Raw genomic sequence first — 10,328 nt, 5'->3', positions numbered from 1 at the left:
AGCACTTACATCAACAGTGATGAAGTTTTTTGAAAGGCTGGTTCAACATTTAACACCATCATCCCCTCAAAACTGATCAGCAAACTCCAAGACCTGGGAGTTAACACCCGACTGTGTAATTGGATCATCAATTTCCTCACCTCCACACCACAATCAGTGAAGATTGGTAAGAACTTTTCCACAATCTCCATCAGTACCAGAGCACCACAGGGCTATGTTCTTCGCCCCTGTTCTGCTCACTTTAAACCCACAACTGTGTGGCTCAGTAAGACAATAAGATCATCAACAAATTTGCCAACGATACCACAGTAGTGGGTTGTATAAAGGCAGGAGATGAGTCAGCACACGATGGAGACTGAAAACTTGGCTGAATGGTGGACCAACAACAACCTTGAACTCAATGTCGCCAAAACTAAGGAGCTGATTGATTTTAAAAATATTTTATTTATTAGAAAACAAAGTAATAAACATAATTACAGAATTAAAATTAACAAATTATCAAAATGCAATTTACTATTCTTTATTCTTTTTTTGTGAAGATGTGGTCTCCATATCTGAGATATATGGGTTTGGAAGTATAATAGTAATTATTTTTTGGTGTTTTGTGGTGTTTTTTTTTAATGTAAAGGTTTGGTACATTCCGCAGCAGTGAATAAATAACTGAGATTTTTTTCTCCCCCGATAGAGGAAGTTTATGGGGGGGGGGGTATATAGTTTTATTTTTTTGAAGTGGTTGGTTTGTTTTATTATATATTTTATATATATTCATAAAGTTTTAAAAAAGCTATTTACATGATTACATAGAAATAAAACTATAAAATCTAAAATTAAAAAATCTACAAGCTAACTCACCCCACCCCCCACTACCCTTTCCCTTAACCTAAATCTATCCCTCTATTCCCCATAAAAAAAGGAGAAAAAATGAAAAGAGATAAGGAGAACAACTTCAATAATTTATTTAGTATTCAGTGTGGAGATCCAGCCACACTCGACCCGTTTCAGATTCTCAAATTCAAATAATCCAAATATGGGCTCCCAATCTTTTTAAACCTATAATATTGATCTCTTAAATGAGAAGTGATCTTCTCCATTGGTATACAAGACCTCATTTCTGAATGCCACCTTTGTAAGCTAAGCTCCATCTGATCTTTCCATGAAACAGCTAAAGCCAATCTCAAAAATGCCATTTGAAATTTATCTAATTTATGTAACAATGATATTTCAATTAAGGTCCCCAATTAAAAAGATCTTCGGGTCTAGAGAAAAATAGATTTCCTGCAAACCGTCTCTTAATTTAGCCCAAAAACCTTTAATCTTATCACATGCCCAAACTGAATGCAAAAATGTACCCTTCTGCTCATAACATCAAAAACACAAATCTGAAGCCCTCAGTTTCAAACGTTCAGGAGTTAAATATAATTGATGTATAAAGTTATAAGTTACCAACCTATACCTAACATTAACTAACTTTGTCAGAGTATCCTTATTAATCTTCCCCAATTATCTATATCAAAATGAATCCCCAAATCCCCCCATTTAAGTCGTGATTTATGCAAATCCACCTTAGCAGCCATTTTCCATTGTAATAATTTGTACATTTCTGAAATAAATCATTTCTTTCCTCCCTCGAATTAATATCTCAAATAGTGATTCTTGAGGTAATTCCAAATGTCTCCCGAAACAATCATTCAGCATTGATTTAAGTTGATAATAACAAAACAAATTATTATTAGGAATTTGGTATTTCTCCTTCAACCTATCAAATGAGAAAAAACGACTCAACTCAAAACAAATATTCCTTTCTGGTTCCAAATTTTAAGGAGGTTATTGTCCATTATGAAAGGCAAACTCTTATTTTGCAACAAAGGAGTATATCTGAATAATCCACCTGGCATTCCTATAATTTTAGTAGCCTCCTACTTATCAAATGAAACAAAACCGGAGATATATAATTATTAACAGATTTACTCATCCATTTATAAATAAAATGATCCCTTCTAATTTCTCCAATTCAATATCTAACCAAGTCACCGAACTACCTAAGTGAGCTGATTGTTGACCAGGAAAGCCAGAGGTTTACAATCCAGTGATCATTGGGGGAAGAGACGTGGTAAAGATGGCCAAATTTAAGTTCTTGTGAGTCACCATCTTGGAGGATCTTTCCTGGACCCAACACACCGATGGCATTGTGAAGAAAGCACGTCAGCGCCTCTACCTCCTCAGGAGTTTGCGGAGGTTGGGGACGAAACCAGAAACCCTGGCTAATCTCTACAGATGTGTGGTGGAAAGTGTGCTGACTGGCTGCATAATGGTCTGGTGTGGGGTCCACCAGTACCCTTGAGTGTAAAGCCCTCCTAAAGGTAGTGGACACAGCCCAGGACATCACAGGCAAAACCCTCCCCTCTATCAAGAGCATCTACAGGGAACGCTGCCGTCAGAGAGCAGCAACAATCATCAAAGAGCCTCACCACCTCATCACCCACACAAGCTCTGTTCTTGCTACTGCCATCAGGAAAGAGGTACAGGTGTCACAAGACTCGCAGGTTCGGGAACAGCTGCTCCCCCTCCACCATCAGACTCCTCGGCAACAAACTCAAATCAGGAATTAATTAAGGACTCTTGCCCACTTTATTGATTTTATTTGTTCGCTCTGTATTGCAGTTTACATTCATTATCTGTTTACAGTTCTTTATTAGTTTACACAGTGTACAGTTTATATTTTAAACTACCAGTTAGTGGTAATTCAGTCGCACTTGCAGGGAAAAGGAATCTCAGGGTTGTATGTGCTGTCATGTATGTACTCCGACAATAAACTGAAATCAGGGGAGAGATGTGGAGGGAGAAGGGGGTAGCAGGGGAGGGGAGGAGAAGGGAAGGGAGAGAGGAAATAGCGTGTAATTAGGGGGGGATGGGTGGTGAGGAAACATGATCTCAAGTGTTACAGCCTCCTACTTCTGATGAATGGCGGACTTTATTTCACTTATCTGCCGACACTGAGGAACCCAATGTGGGGGCCACAGAAACAGTCCTGGCCTGTCACGGCAGGGCAGGCCTCCCCATCCAAAGTGATTCCTGTGATTTTCCAAACTCCATTCCCAAAGACAGAGGGGCACTTTCGGAGCTTCCACCACCGTCTCCCCTTTCACTGTTGGGAATCTTGCTGTGTGCAGGTTCGACTGATGGTCCCTGGTCTCACACTCCCATCCCTCTACAAGATTCCGGCCCCCAGAAGTTTCTGGAAGAGCAGTGGGTGAAATTTCTGCAAGAAGACGTGCATCTTTCCAGGAACAGTGTCTGCTTCTCCAAGCCCTGGGGGAAGAGAGGCAAACAAGGGAGAAGAGTGATGGTGTACAGGACCTTAAATACAACTTGGTCCACTCTCCACACCCCTCCCTGTCTTTGTAACCCCGTCTGGTCCCCTACACCCTTCCCTGTCTTTGTAACCCCTTCTGGCCTCTTACACCCCTCCTGATCTCTGTAACCCCCTCCAGTCCCCGACACCCCTCCCCTTTCACATTTGCAAGTGGTCCCAGGAATTAATCACCATTCAGCCTTGAAAGCGCTTTGCGTGAAAGTAAAATCACCTCAACAGCAGCGTCAGATGACATCATTTCACATCAGGGATTGATGGCCTCGACCATCAAACCCTGGCGTCTGCAGACACCGGCGTTGAAATCAGGCAAGTGTGAAACTGGTCATTGCATTGTGGGACTGAAATGACCCATGTGTTTACGTGAGTGCAGGAACATGAAGGAAGATTTAAAATGAACGTATAAACTTTGCTGTGGGAAAGTCCCAGCAGGAGAGAGATAGAGAGGGACTAAATAGCAATAGTGGACAATTTTTAATCAGAGTGGAAAAGTTGGTAGCACTGTAGTGTGAAATTTATAAAGACTGGGAAAAAGCAATGACGGACCTGACTTCCCAGAATACCATGCAGCAGAGAAACCTCTCCATGAATGCAGCCGAACGTACAACTGCATGGGATTCTGAGGGGGCAGGTCTACCATCACACCCCCCCCCCCCCCCCTCCGGGAATTTATAAATTATACGTAATAGCGCTACCAACTTTCCCACCCTGGTTAAAAATTGTCCACTATTGCTCTCACTTTCCTACAGTTCAGTTTAAAGGTTTATATAGGTTAGCACAACAACAGGAGCTGAAGGGCTCATACTGTGCTCAACATGAAGCTTAATTATGTTATAATTAGGCATGATTAATTTTGTTCAAGTAGAAGATCATAAAAGATTGATCAGGATTTAGGGGAGGTCCACCATCGGTGAGCGTCGTGACATCACCAGTAGGTCAAACAATCCAAACCCTGGGGATGGCTCCTTGCAAGTGTGAAAGGGTTCTGTGTCCCACTTAGGAGTGGTCAAGAGTGAAAAGCCAAATCCCCATTCCTATCCCAGGACACTAAGCAGCCAATTGAGTGGGATTGAAAAGGGTTTTGAAACCCCCTCCAGTCACCTACAACCCTTCCTGTCTCTGTAACTCCCTCCGGTCCCCACATCCCTCCATGTCTCTGTAACTCCCTCCGGTCCCCACATCCCTCCCTGTCTCTGCAACCCACTCCAGTCCCCACACCCCTCCCTGTCTCTTTACATCCCCACAGACCCCTACACCCTCCTTGTCTCCTTAATTCACTTCCATCCCCTCAACTCACCCATCTCTGTAAGCCCCTCCAGTCTCCACACCCCTCTCTGTCTCTGCAACCCCCTCCGGTCTCCTACACCCCTCCCAGTTTCTGCAATCCCCTCCGGCCCCCACACCCACCCCCCTCCTGTTCCCACAGCCCTCTGTCTCTGTAACCTTCTCTGACCCCCCCCCCCCATACCCCCTCCCTGTCTCTATAATCCACCTCTGGCCCCCCCATCCCCCTGCCTCCCTCTCTAATCCACCTCCCCCTCTCTCTAATCCCCCTCCCCCCCTCTCTCTAATCCCCCTCCCCCTCTCTCTAATCCCCCTCCCCCCCTCTCTCTAATCCCCCTCCCTCCCTCTCTCTAATCCCCCTCCCTCTCTCTAATCCCCCTCCCTCTCTCTAATCCCCCTCCCTCTCTCTCTAATCCCCCTCCCTCTCTCTCTAATCCCCCTCCCTCTCTCTCTAATCCCCCTCCCTCTCTCTCTAATCCCCCTCCCTCTCTCTCTACTCCCCCTCCCTCTCTCTACTCCCCCTCCCTCTCTCTACTCCCCCTCTCTCTACTCCCCCTCCCCCTCTCTCTCTAATCCCCTCCCCCTCTCTCTCTAATCCCCTCCCCCTCTCTCTCTAATCCCCCTCCCTCTCTCTCTACTCCCCCTCCCCCCCTCTCTCATCCCCCTCCCTCTCTCATCCCCCTCCCTCTCTCATCCCCCTCCCTATCTCATCCCCCTCCCTCTCTCTCTAATCCCCCTCCCTCTCTCTCTAATCCCCCTCCCTCTCTCTAATCCCTCTCCCTCTCTCTAATCCCTCTCCCTCTCTCTAATCCCCCTCCCTCTCTCTCTAATCCCCCTCCCTCTCTCTCTCTAATCCCCCTCCCTCTCTCTCTCTAATCCCCCCCACACCCCTCCATGTCTCTGTAACCCCCCCTCCTGTCCCCACAGCCCTCTGTCTCTGTAACCTCCTCTGGCCCCCTATATCCCCTCCCTGTCTCTATAATCATGCTTAACAAACCTTATAGAGTTTTTCGAGGGGGTTACAAAAAAGATTGATGAAGGGAAGGCTGTGGAGGTTGTCTATTTAGACTTTAGTAAAGCTTTTGACAAAGTTCCCCACAGGAGGTTAGGAAAAAAGGTGGAGGCATTAGGTATAAATAAGGAGGTAGTGAAATGGATTCAGCAATGGTTGGATGGATGGTGTTAGAGAGTACTGGTAGAAAATTGTTTGTCAAATTGGAGGCCGGTGACAAGTGGAGTTCCTCAGGGATCGGTCCTGGGTCCACTATTGTTTGTTATATATATTAACGACCTGGAAGAAGGGGTGGTGAATTGGATAAGTAAGTTTGCAGATGATTCAAAGATTGGTGGTATGTGGACAGTGAGGAAGATTACCGTAGCTTAAAAAGAGATATAGGAAAGCTAGAGGAGTGGGCTGAGAAATGGCTGATGGAATTTAATATGGATAAGTGTGAAGTGTTGCATTTTGGAAAGGCAAATCTAAATAGGTCATATACATTGAATGGTAGACAATTGAGGAGTGCAGAGCAACAAAGGCATTTAGGAGTTATGGTAAATAGTACCCTCAAAGTTGATACTCAGGTAGATAGAGTGGTGAAGAGGCATTTGGAATGTTGGCCTTCATAAATCGGAGTATTGAATTCAAGAGTTGGGATGTTATGATGAAATTGTACAAAGCATTGGTGAGGCCAAGTTTGGAATACTGTGTGCAGTTTTGGTCACCAAATTATAGGAAGGATATAAACAAAATAGAGAGAGTGCAGAGAAGGTTCACGAGAATATTGACAGGATGTCAGGGTTTGAGTTACAGAGAAAGGTTCAGCAGCTTGGGGCTTTTTTCTCTGGAGCGTAGAAGATTGAGGGGGGATTTGATGGAGGTGTTCAAGATTTTAAAAGGGACAGAGAGAGTCAACGTGGATAGGCTTTTTCAATTAAGAGTGGGGGATATTCAAACCAGAGGCCATGGTTTGAGATTGCAGGGGGAAAATTATAAGGGGAACATGAGGGGAAATTTCTTATGGAATAAGCTTCCGGCAGAGGTGGTTGAAGCAAGGACGTTATTTACATTTAAGGAAAGACTGGATAATTACATGGAGGGGAGAGGATTGGAGGGGTATGGACCAGGTGCTGGTCAGTGGGACAAGGAGGGTGGGGATTTGTTCCGGCATGGATTAGTAGGGCCAAACTGGCCTGTTCTGTGCTGTATATGGTTATATAATCCTCCTCTGGCCACCCCCCCTTACCTCTCCATCTCTGTAACCCACCCCTCCTGTCCTTTACACCCCTCCCTGTCTCTGTAGCTGGCCACAGACCTCCACAGCCCTCCCTGTCTCTGTAAACCCCCCCTCCACTCCCCTACACCACTCCCTGACTCTGTAACGCCCCCCTCTGGACCCCACACTCCGCCCTGTCTCTGTAACCCCCTCCAATCCCTACAACCACTCCAATTCTCTCTTGCCCCCCACATCCCTTGTCTCTATAACCTCCACCCTCCTGTCCACATACCCCTTCCTGTCTCTGTAACTCCTCACCCTCCTGTTCCCTACCCCCCCCACCCCAGGTCCGTACACCGCTCCATCTCTGTAACCCCCTCCTGTCTCTACACCTAATTCCCTCTAGCCCTCTCCACCCTTCCCTATCTCTCTTCTGGCCACCACACCATCCCCTGTCTGTAACCCCCCTCACCACCACCACACCCACCCAGATTCTGGGCCAGCTCCTCAATCTGGGCCAGGGCAGAGGGAATATCCTCTTGTCTTCCCACCACCACCTCCATCTCGCCAAGCTGGTACCCAAACCCAGCCTGGTCCAGATCGACCCGGAGACCCCCAGGAAAGCGGTAGGTGGTCCTCTCTGTGCGTATGGAGGCGAACTCCCTCAGAATTGGGTCCTCGCTCCCCACAAGCTGGGCTAGGCTCTGGTGCCGGGTCTGAGGGATCAGGGGAAGGAGGAGGGGTAGGATCTGGGCCTCATTGTCGGTCTCTTGGTAGCGGGTGGCATTGCAGGAGTGCTGTCCCATGCAGAAGGGGCTCTTGAGCTGCCAGTGCCCCTCCCGGCTGCGCAGCCAGTAGTCAGAGGTGGTCAGCTGGTAGTCCAGGGTGTCATAGTACCGGTCCAGGAAGGATGTGGTACCCTGGCACTGCCCGTCCATTGCCTGCAGCCGAGACTCTATATCCTCCCGGATGAGGAACTTCCGCTCCACCTCAATTGGCATCGTAGTCAGCAGGCTTGAGCTGTAGGAGAGGGGTGTAGAGAGAGGTGGGAGGTGGAGAGAGGGGTGTGTGGGGTTAGAGAGAGGGATGGTGGATAGGGATGAGTGGTGGGGAGAGAGGGGGGTTGTGGTAAGGGGTTAGAGAGAGTGGTGGTGGAAAGAGGCATGGTGGATAGGAAGAGAGTGTTTGGGGAGAGGGGTGGGGAAGAGGGAAATAAGGTAGGAGAGGAGAGGGTGATGGGAGAGGAGGGCAGGATGGGAGAGAGGAGTGTGAGGAGGGGAGTTGCAGAGGTCATGGAGGTGGAGGGGGCATGAGCAAGGGGAGGGAAGAGAGATGGGGTTGAGGAGGAGGGAGAGGGGAGTTATAGTCAAATAGATCTCACTCCTCTGTGCTCTGCCTCCCTTCCTCTCAGCAGCCTCCTCTCAAATCCCTCCTTCATTTCATACTCTATTGCCCCCACCCCACCACCTCATGCTGCTGGAGCTGCTGTAATGGCAGGTGTGCTGGAGTAGAGAGCACAGACAAGCCACTGGTCTGAAGGGTCCATCTGCCTGGTCCTGATGCAGGTGGCTCTGTTCAGGCATTAAGTGGCCCTATTAAAGGAGGCAACATTTTAAAACTAAAATCCTCCAACCACTGGTCTGGGCACAAGTTGGCAGTGCTCAGTCATGAAGGTTGCAGAAGCAGGCAGGCGCAGGGCACAAGAAACAGGGGATACATGCGCCCCCCCACCCCCCCCCCCCCTGTTGAGGAGAAGCAGAGAAGATGACCACAGGAGCAGATGAGTGAGGGGCTCAGTGACGAAGGGGCCCACACAAAGCCTGCTGGTGAATTGCAGTTGGGGGGTGGGGGGAACCTGTATGTGCTGGTTGGAGAGAGGCTCATGGCTCATGGTATCCAGGATTCCAGCAGGTGCTGAGGGCAAGAAGGGCTCGGACACTGAAGACATGTTGATCATTGGGCTGCCGATGTATCAAACAGGAGGCTGCAGGAGTGCTGGAGGCGAATCCATGGACACTTCGTAACTCTGAAGGGCCCCCCACTTGCTTCTATTTCTTTGCTGTTCGGTACAATTTTTTGGCAATAAAGCCATATTGAATCGCTCTCTCTATCGCATCTCTCTCGGGCAGAGCCAAGTGACCAGCTCCTCTTCCCCTGCACCTCATCCCCACGCTTTGCCTAGCGGCTTGATAATGGGGGCGTCTGCAACCCAATCGCCCTGTTCCCATCCCCCCGACCCCAACATCCACATACCTCTGTTCCCTCCCCAACCCCATGTCCCCATTCACCCGTCCCCGACACCCCCGTCCCCCTGTTCCCATCCCCATTCCCCCGACCCTTACATCCCAATACCTATGTCCCTCCGAACCCGACAACCCCGTCCCCCTTGTCCCATCCCCATACCCGTGTCCCCCGTCCCCGACCCCGTGTCCCCCTGTTCCCATCCCCCCGACCCCTACATCCCAATACCTATATCCCTCCGACCCCGACAACCCCGTCCCCCTTGTCCCATCCCCATACCCGTGTCCCCTCGTCCCCGACCCCGTGTCCCCCTGTTCCCATCCCCGTGTTCCCCGTCCTCATTCCCATTCCCCCGACCCCTACCTATGTCCCCCGACAACCCCGTCCCCCTCTGTTCCCGTGTCCCCGTCTCCCTATTCCCAGTCCCCAACCTGGCTCCGGGACCAGCTGCAGGTCAACGCACTAACCGGCGATCGGTTCCATCCGGGAGCTGCAGATCACGCGTCGTTCATTTCCGTCATTGAGCGTGATACATGCCGGGAGTTGTAGTTCAGTGGGGAAGATTCTGCGCTGTGACGTTTCGCCGCCGACTGCCGGGATGTGTTGGCAAGATGCTGCTCTCCCACGATATCTGCGCCTGCACTCTGGAGCTTTTCTGAGCCGGACTTTGTGCTGTCATCGTTTAGGTTGCCACTCATGCGCCTGCGCAAGTAGCGCTTTGCCTGCCGTTAGTTGTAGGCCGACAGTTAACTCCCTCTCTCAACTCTCTCCTTCTTCTGCCCCTTCCCTCTCCACTCCTTCCATCCCCTCCACCTCTCCCCTTCCTTCTATCCCCCTCCTTCCATCTCCTCGCCCCTCCCCTCTATCCTCCTCCCTGCATCCCCTTCACCCCTCCCTATCCTTCTCCCTCCATTCCCTCCCCTCTATCCTCCTCCCTTCATCCCCTCCACATCACTACTCCCCTCTATCCTCCACATCACCACTGCCCTCTATCCTCCTCCCTCCATCCCTCTCCCTCCCCTCCACCCTACTATCCCCTTCCCTCCATCCCCTCTCCCTCTATCCCCTCCCTCAATCACCCACCTCTCCCCCTCTATCCCCGCCACCTCTCTCCTCCATTCTATCCTCCTCCATCCCCTGCATTATCCCCTCCACCTCTTCCCTCCCCCACTATCCCCCTACCTCCACCTCTCCCCTCCTCTCTATCCCCTTCCGTCCAT

The 10,328-nt window shown here is 49.5% G+C and overlaps 1 protein-coding gene across 2 annotated transcripts; it reads right to left on the bottom strand.

Moving 5' to 3' along the window:
- Positions 1–2,605: 2,605 nt before the first annotated feature.
- On the bottom strand, positions 2,606–9,760 carry LOC138764671 (thiamine-triphosphatase-like). 2 transcript variants are annotated; one of them, XM_069940887.1, is made up of 3 exons: positions 9,540–9,760; positions 7,355–7,887; positions 2,606–3,309 (listed from the first exon to the last, which is right to left on the bottom strand). In XM_069940887.1, the coding sequence occupies exons 2-3, from the start codon at positions 7,866–7,868 to the stop codon at positions 3,209–3,211; spliced, it is 615 nt and encodes a 204-aa protein (XP_069796988.1). In that variant the 5' UTR covers positions 7,869–7,887; positions 9,540–9,760; the 3' UTR covers positions 2,606–3,208. The 2 variants fall into 2 exon arrangements, with proteins under 2 accessions (XP_069796988.1, XP_069796987.1); XM_069940886.1 differs by having other exon boundaries at positions 9,576–9,760.
- Between the last annotated feature and the right edge of the window lie 568 nt (positions 9,761–10,328).

Source organism: Narcine bancroftii, chromosome 5, assembly GCF_036971445.1.
Source record: "Narcine bancroftii isolate sNarBan1 chromosome 5, sNarBan1.hap1, whole genome shotgun sequence".
NCBI lineage: Eukaryota > Metazoa > Chordata > Chondrichthyes > Torpediniformes > Narcinidae > Narcine > Narcine bancroftii.
This window is presented reverse-complemented; position numbering and strand designations above follow the sequence as displayed.

Coding starts and splice junctions, on each gene's coding strand:
- LOC138764671 (XM_069940887.1), bottom strand. CDS start 7,868: ATGCCAATTGAGGTGGAGCGGAAGTTCCTCATCCGGGAGGATATAGAG. Junction 3,310..7,354: donor GGAGCTGGCCCAGAATCTGG/GTGGGTGTGGTG, acceptor CTCTTCCCCCAG/GGCTTGGAGAAGCAGACACT.